At 47.4% G+C, this 21,287-nt stretch overlaps 1 protein-coding gene across 3 annotated transcripts in view; it reads left to right on the plus strand.

Annotated features, from left to right (window-relative positions):
- NME9 (NME/NM23 family member 9) overlaps nucleotides 1–21,287 on the plus strand; it is a 697,622-nt gene that overhangs the window by 207,039 nt on the left and 469,296 nt on the right. For all 3 annotated transcript variants that reach the window (XM_078680514.1, XM_078680516.1, XM_078680515.1), the window contains exon 3: nucleotides 3,363–3,420. In XM_078680514.1, the coding sequence (XP_078536640.1) occupies nucleotides 3,363–3,420 (58 nt within the window). The remainder of the gene's footprint in view (nucleotides 1–3,362; nucleotides 3,421–21,287) is intronic.

Genomic DNA, 21,287 nt, shown 5'->3' on the forward strand with positions numbered 1-21,287 from the left:
TGAGTTTCCACCTATTATTTGCAGCAAACCTACAAGGTGCGCTCCAAGATTACTTTTGAGAAAGGTCAATTTCTAAGAGAGCAATGTTTAAAAAAATGTTTTGATGCAAAATTGAAATATACCATAAAGAGCCCAGGCCCACTTCTTTAAAAAATGATAAAAATCTATCATTCTAAACACATACAATTTAATTGGAAAAATAAATTAAGGATTGAAGAAGTATAAAACATGTTTTCTACATGAGGGTTATGTTGATGTCAAGATTTTTTTTTATTACTGCTATAACTTTTGCCTGTGTTATGTTTAAAGAAGCCCAGTCATGCCATCTCGGTTGGCGGTGTTGGTATATTTCATGAACAGCCTCTCTGGTATTCCTGTTAAGACCTAGATATAACAAATGTTTAAATTATGTTTTCCAGTCAGATGTCTTCTGTCTATGATTAAGTTCTGAGACTGTTTTTTAAAACGTAACACTATTTGCTTCTCCTAGAAATTTCAGTAAGAAAATGTTATTTGCACCTGTATTCCTGTGTCATTAAAAATGAAATGAAAAATGCATAACTAAAAAAAACCATACCAACACAGGTATATTTTGGTGTTTACCTCGAAACCCTAAATTGGTAGGAATACATTTTGATTTAACACAAAAAATAATAATGATACGTTTTACAATAAAACTCTATATAACTAACTATATAAACATATTTAAAGATAAATCAACTAGGATTAACATTTTTAATGTATTTAGCTAGGAAACTGGGAAGAATAAAATTGATAGTAAAAATATATATGTTTGTGAGAAGAAGGAATTGCAACAAAATTCTTTTTATTTTGGGTCCAAAGAAAATGTATATCGTATATAGTTCTAAAATCACTCTATCGGTTATTACAATTTACCGAAAACATAAAGTGGATTATTTATTAACATCCAAATTATATTTAGAAAAGATAAACTAGGGGGCCCATTAGGATGGCGGGCGGATTGCCCTGCCGGGCCGGCAGTAGCTACCGCCGGGCCGGCGGGGGCAATCCGCCCGCCATCCTCAACAAAGTGACCCCCCCACCACATTAGGATGGCTGGGGGGTCCGCGGCGGACGGAAAGTCCGTCCGCGCATTTCTGCCGGTCGCGAAGTCGACCTGCGGAAAAAGTGCTTTCCTATGGTTGTGGTGTCTGCGAGACACCGCCAAGCATATTTGGATGAGGGCGGGAGGGTGCTTTTCCGTGGCGACGTTGCCGCCACAGAAAGGCATGCAGTCTTTCTGTTTGGGGGCCCGTTGCGGGCCCCCAGGATGATGGGGGGTGGGAGAGACACATGGGGGGGTACCTATGGTACCCCCCTACATGTGCATGCACAACATGGCAGGCACCGCTTGGTGCCTGCCATGTTGTGCAAATAAACAACCAAATACCTGCCAGTACTGCCAAGTTGTTCTAATTTCTTTTTGAAAAGGACGTATTGATTTGAAACAATATGTACCATGGACCTCTTTTTCAGTCAGAAATAAATCGAATATTTTTATTTTGTCTTTACATATCAACATTTTTTTTCTATTTTCAAATATTTTTATAAACATGATTGACATTCGCACCTTATTACATCCTAGAAAACACAATTGTATTCCATTAACTCACTCTACTTCTCACATACTTTTCATCTATTCACACATACATCCAACAACCTATCTAAATACTCTTATTTACAGAAAAGATATAGCCATTTTACATAAATTATATACAAATGACAGCCATGGGAAAACGTTTTAGTGATTCTCTAATTTGTATCTTATGAAACACTCCTAAGGCTGTGTGAAGAATTGGTCTACGCGTTTTGAACTCCCTCAGTTGAGGGGACTTCTCTTCAGGACCACGTAGCTTATTACTGTTGTGATCGCCTGTTCACATTAAAGAAATGGATGTCTTTTAGGACTGCCTCAAATTTTTGTTGAAGAAATGACCGTAAAGTCTTGCAAGCCGTCTTTGTGGCACGTTGTGGAGCTCTATCTTATATTTTCAGTGGCGGACCCTCGGTGCCTGGGAATTGCCACTCGGTAATTTCTCACGGTTCGTCTTTCTGATTTCGTTGCTAGCGTCTGTTGATGGTTTACGGGCGGGTATTTTGTTGTTTAGTTACGTGAGGCTTGGCCTTACTGCTTTAGATCCCCAACCCAGTTTTGGTTTCAGTGCCACGTTGTGCATGCACATACACGACAAGCTTTTTTAGCATTGTGGCGGGTGGTGCTGAGAGCACCGCCCGCCACAATGTTAAAAATGCAGGATGCGCCCCCCACTGTGGCGGGTGCATCCTAATACCTCCCACGGCACCCCCGCCCTTATGGCGGGCAGTCCCATCATCCTAATGGCCCCCTAGGTCTTAACAACTGGAAGTAATTGACATATACCAAATAACTATGGGGGTCATTAGGATGTAGGGCGGATCGCCTCCGCATCCTTCCCCGACCGCCACCCATTTACACCCCTCCATATTAGTATGGCGGGGGGTACCGCTGCAGATGGAAAGACCATCCGCCGCTTTTCCGCCAGGTCGACAAGTCGACCGGCCAGAAAAGGGTTTAATATAGTGGCGGTGTCTGCTAGACACCACCATCCATATTAGTATGGGGTGGAAACATGCGGAAAGGCATGCGGAAATCTCTTAGGGGGGTCCCTTGCGGGCCCCCAGAGTATTGGGGAGTGGGGGTGCACATGGATACCCTCCTGCATTGTCATGGACATGGTGGCAGGCATCTCGCAGTGCCTGTCACCTTGTGCATGACAATGCATGCAGTGCATTCCCAGCATTGTGGCGGGCGGTGCTGTGAGCACCGCCCGCCACAATGCTGGGAATGGCATCCTAATCGCTGGGGCAGTACCGCCTCACCACTGGCGGCCAGTCCAAGCACCGCCCGTCCGCCAGCCATCCTAATGGGTCCCAATGTTTCTTCCAAAGTGCCACTTTGAAAAGTATCAATTTGGTTGTGTTGGCAACAACTTTTTAAAGTTATGTTAAAATAAAAAGATAGGAGAGAATGACTCAATGTTTATTACTAAAAAGTGAAAACATCACATAATCGGACAATGTGCAGAAAGTGTGATCAGCTTTTCCTAAGCATAGAACATGGTAAAATGTGCCTTGTTTCCTTCCCGTGTAAAATTCATCCTCCAAGAAAAAATATTAGGCATTCCAAGAAAGAATTTCAGCTGGTAGGAAGTAAAGATCACCTTCAACAATCAACTTTTGTTCTTTTTTCAGCTTCTTTCATATTTCAGATATGTTTTTGCAACTGATTACTAAATCATCTACTTTTTTCTTAGACGTTCAGACAAAGATGAATTCATATTAAGGCATTTGTTTTAAAATAGGTTTCTATAAGTAACCAAGAACAATGGGAAGAAGTTCTGTCTTCCAGAGGGTTGATTGGTAAGTGAACTCTTTATACTTTTAATGAAGGTTACATACCTTTTTTGTTAATGAAGGTTTTATGCATAGAATGTGAAATACATATAAATAAAATGCTAACAGCAAATTTGCATGTCTAATATGTATGGAGCTATTGCTGTCTGCCCATTTGTACATGTTTCCATTGTGATTTTTAGTACCAACTCTAGATTCACCCATCTTTAATGTCATCATATCTCCCATTGTGAAAAATTACTATCACTGATCCCCCACAGGTCCAGGAGTGTTCTGAAATGGGTGCCTGGTGATGCCACATTTATTCCTGGCACAAGCTAGTGCGTGTGAATTATCCCGGGGGATGCGCTAACCAATAGAGTAAATAGTCCAAGGGCTAACCCTACCCACTAGCCCATGCTGAATGTGGAATCTCCAGACACCCACTTCAGAACTCACCTGGACTCCTGGAAGATCAGAAGAGGATTGAACCCACTGTTTGAGACATGAGAAGAGCCAAGGAGACTAAACCTGCTCTCCGTCTGGTATCCAGGACAATGACTGACCTCCTGTTAAACGTACAGGGACACAACAAGCTATAAGATGCTTTTTCCAGCAACTGCCCAGATGACCAGTGGCAATTGGACCGGGACTGTACCCTCCTGTTTTCCTCTGCCTGCCATCCTGAGAAAGTTCCTCTCTTTCTATGGTGGATTGGAACTTAAAGGACTAAAATCAGAAGGTCAAAACATTTGGCTGAGGATGAACCTTGTTGCTGTATCTGTCCTGCTGTCCATCCCGGTCAGCGTCAAATTGTGCCTAGGTCCTGTTCTACCACGTCATTGACTATCATTGGCACTTTGTGCTTCTTGGTGCTATTTTCATTTAAAACTAAATTAAAAGAATTCATACCTCCGGTTCCCCTCATTGGAAATTTGTCATTTTGTTGTCATTTTATTTATTTTTCAATGTGTATAAATCTTTATTCGGTAAAATTGATCACCATAAAAGACAACATATACATTTTAAAATACATTTCATCAAGATGTACTAGCAACAACAAAGGTTGACCATAATTAAAATACGACTGAACACTATCACAATTAATAAGACCACAGGCAAAAATACTCCAGGCACTCAAAGTAGGCGGCTTCAAATAGCTCCACTGAGGGTGGATAGTTGCCTTGCAATCATTCCCAGGGATCTTGATCTAATAATCCAGGCACTACTTAAAAACTTTGCCACCCCGCATATCAATGAGGTAGATGATAGATCCGTTGTAATCACTCGTAGGGCCGAGCGATGGCACCTCATCCCCAGTCCTTTACAAACTGGTTTCAGCCAGTTTTTCCGCGCCACTTTATACGCAGGGCAGGCAAAAAGAAGATGGGCCACAGACTCTTTAGGGGCCGCACAGCCGGGGCAAGATCGTGAGGGGCCATCCTGATTGGACCATTTTGAAGTAAATTCATGTACCGGGAGAGTGCCGTACCTTAATTTTAAATAAAGGGCCCTGTCTAGCGGCTTGGTTATCAAGTCAAGAAAGGGTTCAAGTTTCCTTACCCACTTACACTCAAGAAAATACTCTGTAAGTGAACCCCCTGAAATACTGCGTGATGCTTCGGCCTGAATCCAATCCCAATATAGTTTCTTGATCACCATTTTGGGCGGGGGCGCTTGGGACTCCCATACATCTCTCAAACCCAATTGGGAGACTAATAGCCTCAGATTTTTCAGCCAGCCAATTTTGAACCCAGAATCTAATAAAATTAGCTCGTCCAGACCTTCGGCGTATTTGGCCAGCTCCTTAGTCCTTCTCAGGCGGACCCAAAAGAGCAGTGGGCGCAGCCTCACTATATCCTTTAAGGCACGTCTACCAAGGTCTAACCGCAGGGGGATCAGCGGGGTGGAAACAGGGAGGGCCACCACATCTCTAAAAAACTTATTTTCTGCTATGGTTAGCTCATTAACATTGTCGAACCCCCATAATTCGGAGCCGTACAATGCAGCCGGGAGTATCTGGCCATGGTAGATGGCCATTACCGGGGACACTGGTTTACTAATTGATGCCCGGTACTCTCGTAAGGTCACCCCCGACACTCTTTTGTGGCCCAATAGCATTTTGGCCAAGTGATCCTTCCAGGTCATTCGGCTATTTATCCGGACCCCTAAATAGTCGAATGCCTCGACCAACTCCAGGGGAGTCCCGTTAAGCAGAAAATTATTTTTAAAATTTTTGGCGGGCGAAAAAGCCATCAGTTTGGTTTTGGTGGTATTGATGGTTAGGCCTCTCTCTGTACAAAAGGAGGTGAATCGCTGCAGAAGTTTTTGCAGGCCTATCGGGGATTTAGCTATCAGTAAGGTATCGTCCGCAAAGAGCAGAGTCTGAATCTTTTCCCCCGCCAGGGTTGGGGCATCCGTCTCTTCTCCTCTCAGATGGTCCACCACTCCATTCACAAACAAGGAGAAGAGAGTCGGAGCCATGACACACCCTTGACGGACTCCACTCCTCACAGGTACCCTGTCTGTCAGTTGGCCCTGTGTACCCCATCTGATCCTAGCGTATGTCCCCTCATGGAGTCTTACAATTAATCTCAAGAGTGAGCCAGGAAAGCCCATACTTTTCAGAATCTCCCACAGTTTAGCACGGGGGACCAGGTCAAAGGCCGTCTTGAGATCTATGAAGGCCATATATAGGCTGCCCTTCTTGATGGTAACTGCCTTCCAATAGATCCCAAACAGCCGAAAGACCTGGTCCATCGTGCCCACCCTCTGGCGAAATCCGGCCTGCAGATGAGAGAGAATACATTCCTCCTCCATCCAGTCGCCCACCCTGGCGATAATGACCCTGCCAACCACTTTCTGGATTATGTCTATCAGACTGATCGGTCTGTAGTTGGCAGGGTCATCTCTTGCCCCCTTCTTGTACACTGTGACCACCTCGGCACCCTTCCATGAATCTGGCACGGGGTGTCCCTTTACTAACAAATTCATTATGGTGGCTATTAGATTTGCCCAGGCAAGGGGTTCAGCGATCATTTTATTTATTAAAATCTTCTAGTGTTATGTTTTGACTTTATTGCTATTTGATTACTGTGTAAATGCCTTACACATTGCCTCTAAGTTAAGCATGCCTGCTGTGTGCCATAGCTACCTGGGGGTTGAGCGCTGGTTAATTTAGTGACTTCAGGGGTTCACCGTTTCAAGGGCCATGGTTATTATTTGAGGTGGGTACTCACCCCACTCTACTACTGAATTATTTTCTAACATTGATGTTCAGCAATGTGATCCAGAAGTTTAGTTCTGCAGTACAACTCTGTGAGTTAAGTAAAAATCAAAACTCTGTTATGTAATCTGGCATCAAAGTCAACGTTGGGATTTTTTAATTCTCCTTTCATTTTTAATTGGTCTTTTTTTCGAATTTCACCCAGTTCCTCAACTTTTTCACCTATGATTTTTGAAAGAACGGAAGTGGATCTGAGCTGTATTGAGAGCCTCAACATTGTAGAGCAGAGGAAGCAGTGTAAGGAAAGAGGGCTGAAGCTGGCACAGGCGTCCAAGAAAGTGGAGTACCACATAACCCCTAGAACATAGGAGGAACTCGACCTGTTACAACCCCTAACACAGGAGCAAGAGGATAATGAGGCAGAAGATGAGGAAGAAATAGAGGAAGAAGGGTGGCATGACCCTACAGTGGACCAAGTGACAGTGGTGGAGGGGATGCCCATCGATTCCAGGTCACCTGTCTTGTCCAGGACAAAGATCATTGCATCCTTTCAAATCTTGACCCAGTCATCTTTGGAGGACAGACAAGCAGAGACAGCCCTTAAGCTACAACTGGCAACCCTTGCTCTGGTGGAGGAAAATCTGGTTTGGGATGCTGAGGGAAAAAAAGTAGCAGCAGTCATGGCACTGGGGGAGAAACAGTTATCCTTGACATACAAGGAGAAGAAATCCCTGCTGGTCCATGAGGGAGGCCAGGTAGAAATAGATATGAAAGTTAAGGAGGGGTGGGGGGGTGCTTCTGAGTCCAATGAAGATGGTGGCATGGAGAGTGAAGTGCCAAGGAGAGGTAAAACAGTCCACTACCCCAAAGACCTGGTGCCTAGCTATGTGGTGGGAGACCCCATTGAAAAGTAGTTTCCAGCATATGAGGAGGACTAATCTAGGGAAGCATATGCCAATTGCTGGGAGGAATACCCTATTGACCCTGGAAGTAGTTGATCAGATGAGATATGCCAACATGAAGAAGCCCTTATCACCAAACTTGGTATGAACCCAGAGTATCAGCTGACGTTCAGTAATAGCAGAAGCAGCCCCGCCACACACAGGTTGATTTTGTGGATTACACCAGTAGGGCACTGGATGGTTATTGGAAGAGCAGTAAATCAAATGATTATGATGAGCTTTATAATTTGATTATGAAGCAGCCGAAGCTGCTAAATTGTTTTTCAGAGTTGCGCCAGCATCTAAATGATTCCAAGCTCACTGTATTCATAGAACTTGGGAAGATAGCAAATCTCTGGATCAGAACCAGCGTGTCCTAAAAGGTACCTGGGAGTAAAGCTAAGAAATGTGGTTCAGGTCTTCCTCAGCAGGGGAGGTGGGGGCATCCACGATAAAACAGAGAAGTTACCCTAAGGTTCCTTAAAGAGTTTGAAGGGAAAGGATTCCCATATCCCTTCTGAGCACAGAGGTTGGCACTCCACAGGGGTGGCCAGTATGGCTTTAGGGAGAGGTTGTCCCAAGGAGCAACGCATAGGTTATCTAAGTGATCGAACATACCCACAACCTCCGCATCATCCTCGACAGCCAGTTATCCATTAAGAAGCAGGTCAATACCATCTCCTCCGCTTGCTTCCTCACCCTCCAAATGCTCAAGAAAGGTTTCGGTTGGCTACCACCCAACAGCAGAATTGTACTACGGTACACCGCTGGTAAAGACATTGCATGCCTTTGCCTCGCATTTTTTAGCAAGCATGTTTTTACCTCAACTATGCATTTACATCGCATGCCAATACCACATATTGTTTTTTGATTTAAAAACAATGCATTTGTGGGGGGAGACCCCCCCAAGCCCCAAACTTACCTTAAATCCGTGGTATTGGCATGCGATGTAATTGCATAATCACGGTAAAAATCTGCGCGCTAAACAATCTGTGGCAAAGGCATGCAATGTAGTTACTTCACTGTAAAGGCTGTTTCCCAGCACCAGGCAAACGGTCACGCAAGCTCTTGTCTCCAGCAGATTAGACTACAGCATCTCCCTCTACATAGAAATCACCACCCAACTCATGACAAAACTCCACGCACTATCCAGAACATAGCAGCCAGACTTATCCTTGACCTCCCCAGACAGATTCACATCACCCCTCACCTCAGCAAACTCCACTGGCTGCCAGTCCCGAAGAGATGCCAGTTCAAGCTGCTCACCCATGCTTACAAAGCACTACACAATGAAGGACTGCCGTACCTCAATTAATTTTCACCACCCTACCAGGAAACTCCACACTGCTCCCACTCCCTAGCAGCTACCCGACGCATCCACCCGATGAACAGTGGAGGCCACTCCTTCTCTCACCTGGCAGATAGGGCTTGGAACAACTTCTCCCTGTACCTTAGAACCTCACCATCGCTCCAGCAGTTCATAATGTTTGACCAATAGGACAACAGGCAGCATGAGCATGATCTCTCAGCACCTCGAGACTCTCACTGGAGATTCAGCTGCGCTTTGCAAATCCTGATTGATTGATTGATAGTGTCCTTGGGTAAAAGAGAGGTGGAGCCTCAAGCACACATGCCTGATAATACTACAAATTACAGGCAATGGTTCACCATCAATTGGCAATGGGTAGAAGGCCGAGGCTTATGACTACTGTCACAATATCGAAAAAAATATATAGAATGGACAGAATATTGACTTCAAAATATAGAATGGACATAATATCGAATGGACATAATATAGTGGTTAATAATATCGAAATGCAGGTAAGTAATATTGACTGTCAAAATATCAAAGTACATAAAATAGACATTAAAATATGTCACATTTTTAATAATATCGAATATTTTAAAGTGTTTTGTATGTTAATATATGTGTTAAAAGTGTATATTATTTTTGTAATGTATTTTTTTTTAAGTAATGAATTTTATGTTATTTAATTTTTGCGTTATTTAATTCCGTAGTGGATTGTGGGTTTATAGGGGAATAGGGTGGGAAGTAATTTAATTATAGTAAATTAAATATACATTTTTAGGAATTATTAATTATTTTTAATTTAATTTTGCGTTTTAGTTCTGTAGCTGGTTGTGGGTTTATAGGGGAATAGGGTGGGAACTAATTTAATTGTAATTATGTAAATATTTATTTTTATTTATTGGTATTGATAATTAATTTATTGTTGATTAACTATTAATTGGTAATTAATTTTTATTAATTGGTAATACATTTTATTAATTGAGTAAATGATAATTTTGTTAATTGTATTACTTTATTATTCGGAGCGGGTTGTGGGTTTATAGGAGAATAGGGTGGGAAGTAATTTAATTGTAATGAAGTAATTATTGAAATTATTTTTGTGTATTGATAATTAATTTATTGTTAATTAATTATTAATTGGGATTTTCCTATTACTTATTACATTTTTGGTATCGAAAACTAATTGGTTGTTAATTAATTATTAATAGGTAATTAATGTTTAATAAATAATATGTATTGGTATTTATAATTAATTAATTATTAAATATTTTGTAATTGGTAAATAATTTTTTATTGGTATTGATAAACAATTCATTTTTATTAAAAAATTAAATCATTAGTTTCCCTACTGTTGCAGTCACTGGAGTGGGAATAGTAATTTTTACCCCTACCCTATCCAACACTTTCCCTACTGTTGCACTCACTGGAGTGGGAATAGTAATTTTTACCCCTACGCTATCCAACGCTTTCCCTACTGTTGCACCCTCTGGAGTGGGAATAGTAATTTGTACCCCTACGCTATCCATCGCTTTCCCTACTGTTGCACTCACTGGAGTGGGAATAGTAAATGTTACCCCCCCGCTCCAACGCTTTCCCTACTGTTGCACTCACTGGAGTGGGAATAGTCATTTTTACCCTCCCACTATCCAATGCTTTCCCTACTGTTGCACTCACTAGAGTGGGAATGGTAATTTTTACTCCTACGCCATCCAACGCTTTCCCTACTGTCGCACTCACAGGAGTGGGACTAGTAATTTTTACCCCTACGTTATCCAATGCTTTCCCTACTGTTGCACTCTCTGCAGTGGAAATAGTAATTTTTACCCCTACGCTATCCAATGCTTTCCCTACTGTTGCACTCACTCGAGTGGGAATATTAATTATTACCCCTACGCTATCCAACGCTTTCCCTACTGTTGCACTCCCTGGAGTGGGAATAGTAATTTTCACCCTCCCGCTATACAACGCTTTCCCGACTGTTGCACTCTCAGGAGTGGGAATAGTAATTTGTACCCCAACGCTATCCAATGCTTTCCTTACTGTTGCACTCTCTGGAGTGGGAATAGTAATTTTCACCCCTACCCTATCCAATGCTTTCCCTACTGTTGCACTCAGTGGAGTGGGAATAGTCATTTTTATCCTCCCGCTATCCAATGCTTTCCCTACTGTTGCACTCACTGGAGTGGGAATAGTAATGTTTACCCTCCCGCTATCCAACGCTTTCCCTACTGTTGCCCTCACTGGAGTGCGAATAGTAAATTTTATCCCCCTGCTACCCAACGCTGATGTAATTTTTTTTAGAAATTACATATATTATTTATTATTTTAATAATTTTTCATTAATTTTAAGTATGATTTATTTAATTATATTGATTTTTTAAGTTAATATTACTTTTAAGATATTTTTAAAAATCGATATTTTTTACAAACTATATTTTAAACAACAATATTTTGTCTTCGATATTTTTGTACTTACCTGTTTGTAGATAGGGAGTCGATATACTGATCTTCGGTATTTTAGTGTTGCTATTCTGTCCATTCTATATTTTTGTAGTTGTTGTAGACACCACAATTACATCCTCTTCCTGCCACTATCCAGCGCTTTCCCTACTGTTGCACTCACTGGAGTGGGAATAGTAATTTTTACCCTCCCGGTATCCAACGCTTTCCCTACTGTTGCACTCACTGGAGTGGCAATAGTAATTTTTACACTCCCGCTATCCAACGCTTTCCCTGCTGTTACACTCACTGGAGTGGGAATAGTAAATTTTATCCCCCGCTATCCAACGCTGATGTAATTTTTTTGGGGAGATTACATATATTATTTATTATTTTAATCATTTTTAATTAATTTTAAGTATGATTTAATTGTATTGATAATTTAATTTAATTAATATTACTTTTAGCATATTTTAAAAAATCAATATTTTTTACAAACTATATTTTAAACAACGATATTATGTCTTCGATATTTTTGTACTTACCTGTTTGTAGATAGGGAGTCGTTATACTGATGTTCGATATTTTGGTGTCGATATTCTGTCCATTCTATATTTTTGTAGTTGTTGTAGACACCACAATTACATCCTCTTCCTAGGATTATGAAGCTAATCTAGGCTCAATGCTTCCTCTGATTGATCTCCTCTCCCCCACTATGCCAGATGCCATAATGAATGTGAATTTATGTATCTCCAGCTCCCTCTATCCAATACTAATGGCAAATTGTATCCAGGAAGTTTCTTCCTGTTTTTTTTTCTATAGCCGTTTGGCTTGTTTTAACTACTATTCACTTTCTGCCCAATGGAATGACTCTTCTCATATTTTACTTTGACCTCCTATAAAGCATCACAGTGCTTCCATGTGACTCATAGAGCGAATGAGGAAGTGTCACATCTTTTCTGCTGGACCTTTGTTTTCTTTTCTCAGTCCGGTGGGACCCGGAAGTTGTAAAAAAAAAGGTTGTGTTTACTATGAAGATGTACTTTTATTTTAACTTTAAGCCTAGGTGTTTCCTCACAGGCACAGATTTTTTTTTGTAAAAATAGTTTTTATTGGTAATCAAGTTTAGGAAGTACATTACAGGAAAATAGTAATCTAGACATCAGCCGATAATGCAGCATATTAGTACAGTTCCAACAAGACACTTTTTATATAGAACATCCCCCAACAGACCCAACCCACCCTGTGCCCCACCCCCATAGCCAGTGTGTCACAATCCTCCTTCCCAATCGCTAACATATTATCACTTGCCTGCCCTGGATAGGACCTCGGTAAAGGTAAGTTACGTCTTTCAACGGGGTGCCAGGACCCCCAAATCCGCAATCGATATGTGTAAGTGGTGTGTGCGCCTTGGTAAGTGTGAGGTGTCCCCGTACACAGTGCCCTCAACCTGGTGTCTCTCCCTCATCTTCGCTCTGGTCACCCTCTGGTTGTTGGAGCGTCACAACTAGGGCCTCCCACGCCCTAGCCAACTCCAGGGCTTTGTCATTATCTAGGCTCCTAGCCTGCCGCAGCCGCAAGGTACTCTCTGCTTTCGCCCAGCGCTCTAGAGTGGTCTTCCAACGCAAGTAGCTGGGACCTTGGGTAGATTTCCAGTGCATGGAGATTTCACGTTTGGCTAAAACCAAACCCAAGTCGCAAAATGTACTGGTTACCCGAGTGCGAGGGGTGTGAGGGAACCACAATAATAGGCAGGTGCCCATGTCAATATCGATCTGCCGGTCCGTGACAGCATTCAGGCAAGACATTACCGCCTCCCAATAACCGGTCAACTTGTTGCAGGTCCAGAACATGTGGGCAAAGTCCGCGTCCGCTGTCCCGCATCTAGGACAGAGGGAGGACGCACCCTCGAAGTATTGCGAGATTTTCGTCGGTGTTAGGTATGCGCGGTGCAGGGTAAAAAACTGGACCAATTGGAACCTGGCGTTCCTAGTGCCCTTCCACGCTCGGCGCAGCAGCTGTGGCCAGGTCGTTTCAGGAATAGACCGCCGAATGTCCCCCTCCCACTTAGCTCGCAGTTCATCCAGGGGGTCGCAGGGTGGCAGTCGATAATCGTCGGTAAAGGCACGTGACGGCCTTGTAGGTGCCAGCGGCCATTACCACGCACTGACAGCTCTCCGAGGTCGGCGGTTCGGTGAGCCCACTCCTCCAGTAACGGCGAATGCCAGCCACCAGCGAAGCGTGTAGCAGATATCCACCCCTCGGCAGATCGTAAGAGTTCCGCAGCTCCTGAAACGTGAGCAGCGAGCCATCCTTGTAGAGATCGCCGACCATCAGCAAGCCAAGCTCCTCCCATGTCGCCAGTGCTGACCAGTCACCACCGTGTGGAAAGGCCGTGCACATCCCAAGCGGAATTTCTGGGGCGTAGGGGCGAACGGTACCCGAACGCCTGTGGCACCAAAGCCAGCAGCTGCGAATCGTTCGCTCCTCCAAAGTCAGCTGAGCCAGGTCCAATTTCTGGCCCAAGATTATAAAGGAAAGGACGTGTCTCGGAAACAGTTTGCCCACCAATCCCTCCGGACCACGGAACTCCAAGGCCACCGCCTGGGTGAGCCACTGCAGCTGCGCTGCCAGGTAGTACCACTCAAAATCCGGCGCCGCAAGACCCCCGTCCGCTCTGGGGCGCAGCAGCGTGGCCAGCGCCACTCGTCGCCTACCCGATCCCCAGATGAATCCAGATGTTAAGGAGCGGAGTCTGCTGAAGACTGACGCAGGAATCCAGATCGGCAGGGTACGAAACAGGTACAGCAGTCGGGGAAGTGCCACCATTTTCAGCAATGCGACTCGTCCCGCGACCGACAGCGGCAGCGTCCGCCAGAAGCCCATGCAACCCTGTAGACTCCGAATGGCCCTGTTGATGTTGCCATCTAAGAGGGCCGCTGGCGAGTGGTATATGAGAGTGCCCAGATAGGGGAGGCAATGACGCTCCCACCGCAAGGCGCCCCCCGGCTGGGATCATCAGCCCCTGGGGTCAGCGGGAAGAGGCAAGACTTCCCCCAATTGACTCTTAGTCCCGAGAGATGGCCAAAGTCCGATAGGAGCCGCTCGGCCCCCCGCAGGGAATCATTCGCGTCCGCCAGAAACAGCAAACAGTCGTCCGCATATAGAGAGATGTAGTGGGTGTCGGCTCTCAGCGGAAGTCCTACATACGCTCGGCCCAGCCGGGCATGTGCGGCCAATGGCTCAATTGCCAGTGCAAATAACAGGGGAGATAGAGAACACCCCTGTCGGGTCCCCCGACACACCGCATAAGGGGTCGGGATGGTGGACCCAGTCTTGACACGGGCCGTGGCCGCGGCATAAAGCAAGGCGGTCCATTTCACGAAGCGCTCGCCCAGTCCAAAGGCCTCTAGTACACGGAGCAGATACGGCCACTCGACGCTATCAAACGCTTTCTCAATGTCAATCGAGAGGACTGCAGCACCCGGACGAGCGGCGGCCTCTCCTCCCATGACCCGGAGCAACCGGCGCACACAGGTGGCAGTGGTGCGCTGAGGAATAAAGCCCGCCTAGTCACTATGTACCAAGGAGCGCATGTGGGTCAGTAGCCTCGTTGCAAGGACCCTGATCAGGATCTTGTAATCCGTGGTGAGCATGGAGAGCGGGCGGTACGCCGAGCGGCAGCTCGCGTCTCCCTCCCGCTTTAGTAAGGGTATCACCAAAGCTTCGCGTGCAGTTGCCAGCAAGCGCCCCGAGTCCCATGCCTCCTGGTATACCGCCCTCAGACGCGGGACCAGCACATCCGCATAGGCCGCATAGAATTCGATCGGGAGCCCATCCGTTCCCGGAGTCTTGCGGCGGGCCATGTGCTTGATGGCCACCCTGATCTCTCCCTCGGAGACCTCTCCGCCCAACTGTTTCGCGTGCTCCGGGTCGAGCCTGGGCAATTGCGCCGCTGCCAGGAACTCCTCCAGCTCCTCCGGGGGATCCGGCATCCTACTCCGATAGAGGTGCCTATAATACTGAAGGAACTGGTCGTTAATGTCCGACTGCGTGTAAACCATGTTCCCCTCTGGAGTGGTGAGCGCCACTATCGGGGAGCCTCGGGTCCCAGGGCTGGCCAACCACGCCAGTAGCGAGCCTACTTTGTCACGCTCGGCGTGAGCCCGGACCAAAAACTCCTTGTAATCAAAGCAGCGCAGCTTTTCCATTGTTGTCGCCACCATCTCCCGTGCCGCTGAGACCACTCCGCGAGCCTCCGGGTCCGTATGGCTGCGTCTTTCCTCAGTGCGCAATCGGTCCTCACTGCGCTCTACATCCTACAGGAGAGTCTTACGGACTCCCGCGGTAGCAGAGATACAGACTCCCCGGATCACCGCCTTGAAGGCGTCCCACTCCAGTGCCCTGCTGGAAGCCGTGCCCACATTAGCACCGAAGTACCCCTCCACCCCGTCGCGCACTCCGGCTCTAAATGGTGGGTCCTCTAGCGTCAGTGGATTCAACCGCCATGTCGGGATAGCTTGGCGTCGCCTCATCCACTGTACCGTGACCAGGCAGGGGTTATGATCGGATACCGTCCTAGTCAAGTACTCACTGTGGCGGACCAGGCTCTGGATGTCTAATGAACACAGAATGCTGTCTAGGCGAACATGCAGATCGTGTGGGGGGGAGTAAAAGGAGAAGTCCCTTTCCGTGGGGTGTTGGATCCGCCATGCATCGACCAGGCCCCAGCTACTCTGCCACTCCCTCCTACTCTTCGCCAGCTTATGAGCTGCCGCCTGCGCCAGTGGTGGGTGAGAACGGTCCAGTTCTACGTCCAGTACAGAATTAAAATCCCCCACAAGCAGGACTGTGCCAGCTAGGACAGTCGCCAATTTCCCAGACAGTCGCGCAAAGGAGGCAGGTTGGTCCACGTTCGGGGCGTACATGCTGCAAAGCGTCACGTCCCTCCCATCCAAGCGGCCCTGCACAGCTACAAACCTCCCCTCGGGGTCAACTACCGTCACTAGTGGCTGGAAGGGAGTCCCTGCCCGCACCCATATCAGAGCGCCCCTTGCAAAGGCCGAATAGGTGGTGTAGAACATATGCCCCCGCCATCTGCGCTGCAGAGCCCGCCCCTCAGTTTGATCAATGTGAGTTTCCTGCAGGAAGGCAACCTGAACCCCCCTGCGGACAAGATGAGCATGAACCCTGTGTCGCTTCAGCATGGAATTCAGACCCCTCACATTCCAGGTCACACACTTCAAGTCAAGGAGGGTCCCCATTCCTGGTAACAAGCACAATCCCAATGAAAGCAAGTATCGCGCTCACCCTGGCTACACCCCTAGACCAAAACCCCAACATTCCCCAAAAATCCCCTGTCCCACCCCTCCCCAGAACAGGCCCCCAACAGCAGAAACCCATCCAAATGATTAATCCCAAAAGGAACAGCCTCTGGCAACTACCAGAGTCCCACAATAGGTGTGGGAGAAGAGGGGGCGGCCTGTCGCCTCTTCCTAACAGACCGTGAGCAGCACCCTCCTCCCAGTCAGCCCTCCCCAACATGCCCCATGTGTCCCGCGTCTCCTCCTTGATCAAGGTAGCTACCACCCCAGAAGCTGGCCGCCCAACACCAGGGCCAGGCCCAATTGGTCAATGCCGCCACCGACCCAAACCCAGCCCAGGAACACATCAGGTTATACGATACCACCGCAGGGGAGCATAAGCCTTATTCGTCCAGCAAACCATCAGCAGTCCCAGGTGTGACATGCGGCGGCACGGGGCCTCCAGCCGCCGATTCCTCCGAAGTCCCCTCGTCGGTGCCCTCACGGGAGCCCGATTCCATAGCTGATGTGGAGCTCTTTGTCTGGGAGATGGTGGACACCGCCCGAAGGGCATCCCTGCGCTCCAGTGCAGTCTGCGAGATCGAAGGTGTCCGAACGTCTGGCGGTCGTTTCCTGTGTCTCCTACTCCGTCTGGGTCTCGGTGGTGCCCTCCGTCGTTCCTCGGGCACATGAAGTGCATCCGCGCCGGTCTTGTATAACTCCAACCAGTTCCAGACGTCGTCGGGAGTGTCGTAGAAAGAAGACTTGCCATCTAGCATGATCCGTAGGCGGGCTGGAAACAGGAGAGAGTAGCGGATGCCCTCCTCCCGTAGCGCCTTCTTGACCGCCAGAAAAGTCGACCGCTGCCTCTGGACTTCCAAGGAGTAGTCCGGATAAATGGAGACCTGGGCGTTGTCCACCTTATAGGGCCCCAACGCTCACGCCTTTTGCAGGATGATGTCCCGATCTCTGTAATGCAACAGCCGCGCCACCACCGGGCGGGGAGGTCGGCCCTCGGCCGGGGGACGAGCCGGCTAGCGGTGAGCCCGCTCCAGAGTATAGAACGGTGATAGCCCCTCTGGAACAACCGCAGCACGCAGCCAGGCCTCCAGATAGCCCAACATGTCAGTCCCCTCAATCTTCTCCGGCAGGCCCACCACGCGAATATTGTTGCGGCGGTTGCGCCCTTCGGCATCCTCCGCCCTCTGCTCCAGTAGGTGCACTCTTTGCTGCAGCTCCCCCAGGAGAGTGTCCGCCGCCTTCGACGTGGGCTCCAGCGCCTCAATCCGGATCTCGGTCTGCTTGACCCGATCTGCCAATTTGCCATGGTCCGCACGCAATAGGCCCAGGCTCGTGAACACCTGCCCGATGTCATGATGCAGGGCCTCCCTGGTGTCGGCGATGGCCTTCAGGATCTGGTCAAGTTGGCTTTGCGGCAGACCCGCCGCTGGGTCAACGTCCAGGGTGGAGCCCCGGTCATCCGCCGCTCCCCCAGCAGCATCCGGGGGAGGTTTCGGGCGTTTCTCCATGGAGGTGGCCGTGATTCTCCTCCACAGCAACAGGGTCGGCGTCCTCCACCAAGCCCAACTCTCCAGGCCGGGAGCCCCGGGGTCCCTCTCCGTGCCTCGCTCCCTCCGGCTCCGCTGGTCCACTCGACTAGCAACTTCCTGGCAGCTCCTGAGCTTCGCTCTTCGCGTTGCCGTCCATCAAATACCAGGAGCCTCCGTAATTGCGTCCCTTCCTTAAGTTCAGACGCGATGCCCAAAGCTGCCAGCCCAAAATGGCATCAGGGGCGGTCTCCCAAAGCTCCAAGCACGCGAGGGTCAGGGGGTAGCACACCCAGGCCCCAAGAGTCAGGGTCCCCTGGGTGTCCCCAGGGCTCGGTCTCTAGACCCTCCGGCGTCTGCAGGGTCCCACGGCGGCAAGCGGCCCGGGGTCAGCGCCAGTTCGTCTCTCCTCAGGCAGGCCGCACAGGGTCAGGCCTCACCCCGATCCCGGGATCCGTGGACGGCGCCCAGCAGAGCCCCCGGACGACACGCGGTCAGGGGCCGCGCCGATCTACACTCGCACTGTTAGGTGGCGCAGGGCCAGGCCTCACTTCAATCCTGCGCTCCGCAGTTGGCACACGGCGGGGCTCCCAACAGTAAGTGGCCAGGGGTCAGCGCCGGTCAGTCACGATCCCGGCAGGCCGCGCAGGGACAAGGCCTACTCCAGTTTCGCGCTCCAAGCCCGGTGCGCAGCAGGTTCCCCAGGGCCGAGGGCCTTCACCGATCTCTTCCTCCGCGGGCGTCCCCGTCGCGCTCTTAAAGGTACACCGCGGCAGAGCGGCTCAGGCTCCGCCGCCGCCGCGGGCGCGAAAATCCTGGGCACCGGCCCTCACAGCCGCCGGCGGCCGGCCAAGTAGCACCGCGGTCCGGCCTTTCCACTACTCGAGGCCGGGGATGCGGCCGAACGTCCAGGCCGCAAGATGGCCGGCGCCGCCCACCAGGCTCCAAGCGCGGCACGGCCTCCACCCAGCCGGAGATGCGCTCTCACCGTCTCCGCTCAGGCCCCCAGGTGTGCGGGAGGAGACACGGGCGAAATCAGGGTTCCGAAGCCCTCAGGGCGACAATTGCCAGGATTACTGGGGAGGCTGCTGCGGAGCTCAGCGCTCACACGTCTTCCTCCTATCCAACGCTTTCCCTACTGTTACACTCACTGGAGTGGGAATAGTAAATTGTATCCCCCGCTATCCAACGCTGATGTAATTTTTTGGGGGAGATTACATATATTATTTATTATTTTAATCATTTTTAATTAATTTTAAGTATGATTTATTTAATTGTATTGATAATTTAATTAAATTAATATTACTTTTAGCATATTTAAAAAAATCGATATTTTTTACAAACTATATTTTAAACAACGATATTATGTCTTCGATATTTTTGTACTTACCTGTTTGTAGATAGGGAGTCGTTATACTGATGTTCGATATTTTGGTGTCGATATTCTTTCCATTCTATATTTTTGTAGTTGTTGTAGACACCACAATTACATCCTCTTCCTAGGATTATGAAGCTAATCTAGGCTCAATGCTTCCTCTGATTGATCTCCTCTCCCCCACTATGCCAGATGCCATAATGAATGTGAATTTATGTATCTCCAGCTCCCTCTATCCAATACTAATGGCAAATTGTATCCAGGAAGTTTCATCCTGGTTTTTTTTCTGTAGCCGTTTGGCTTGTTTTAACTACTATTCACTTTCTGCCCAATGGAATGACTCTTCTCATATTTTACTTTGACCTCCTATAAAGCATCACAGTGCTTCCATGTGACTCATAGAGCGAATGAGGAAGTGTCACATCTTTTCTGCTGGACCTTTGTTTTCTTTTCTCAGTCCGGTGGGACCCGGAAGTTGTAAAAAAAAGGTTGTGTTTACTATGAAGATGTACTTTTATTTTAACTTTAAGCCTAGGTGTTTCCTCACAGGCACAGATAAGGAAGGTGTTGACATTTGCATTATAGATGTCACAGTACTTTATGCTAATGCAATTACTTTAATGTAGTCTCAGAAAGTTCCCACCCACTTACTGTGATTAGGGGTAGCACTTCAGACCATTCACATTCTGTTTTGGGGGGAAAATTTCACCCAAAAACAATGACATTTCAGGAACAACAGAAAGAGGAACAGTCCCAGGAAGAGGAACTACAGCAGGAGGAGCAGCAGACCTCAGCTCATTCTATTGTTTAGGACTACTTTACCATACCAAAGGGGGGGAAATAAGTGTCAGCAAAGCCGGTCACTTTTAAGCTTTGCTACTGTATGTTTTACAACGGTACAGGAAAATGTAATCCTTTGGAACATCGGGTTTGCTTAAACATCTGACAACGTGGCATACCACACATTTCGCTGCAGCAAAGAGGAAACGACAGGGGGATGAATGAACCACCACATCAAAGGCGCCACTGCACAGTGTCCAGACTAGGAACAATGCTCCTCGTAATGCTGTTGTCACCTGACCTGTGATCTTAACCTCCTGTATCACAAGAATGCGTTTTACTGCATGGAACCCTGCTCATTTGTGCCTGCTGGAGAGCAAACTACCCAAACCAGGGACCAGCTGTTGACTGCTCACCAGCAAGTTTGTAGAAAATTGATTATATGTAATTTTGTGGATCCAAATTTCAATGACTCATTTTTTGTTGCTATTAGTTCTAGCTCCCCAAAAATTAAAAAAGTTAAAAAATGTTTAAAAAAGGTTTCTTGTTAGAACCACCTTTCCCAGTTTGAAGATAGAAAAAAGTTACTGTTGTTTACCATGCCTGTCTATTAATGTTAATATATTCTTATAGTTATATACTATTATAGTTAGTATATACTGGCCATAAGGCCCACTCTAGTGCTGTAGGTTCAAGATTAAGGTGAAGGCCTATAACAAGGGAGTGGGACTCTAATGTTGTATTTTGTATTTTTGTATTTGACAGTATTTGTAGAGCGCATCAATCATCCCGGGGAACATCACGGCGCTAGGACGGATTAGAGTGAGATGCTGTTGATCATTGTTAGGGTCAGTCTCTAGGGAACAGGAAAGTTTTCAGTTTTTTCCTAAACAATAGATAGTCTTCTGTCAAGCGAAGATCAAGGGGTAGGTTGTTCTAGAGGACTGCAGCTGATTTGGAAAAGGACAGGT

This window comes from Lissotriton helveticus, chromosome 3_1, assembly GCF_964261635.1.
Source record: "Lissotriton helveticus chromosome 3_1, aLisHel1.1, whole genome shotgun sequence".
Lineage (NCBI taxonomy): Eukaryota > Metazoa > Chordata > Amphibia > Caudata > Salamandridae > Lissotriton > Lissotriton helveticus.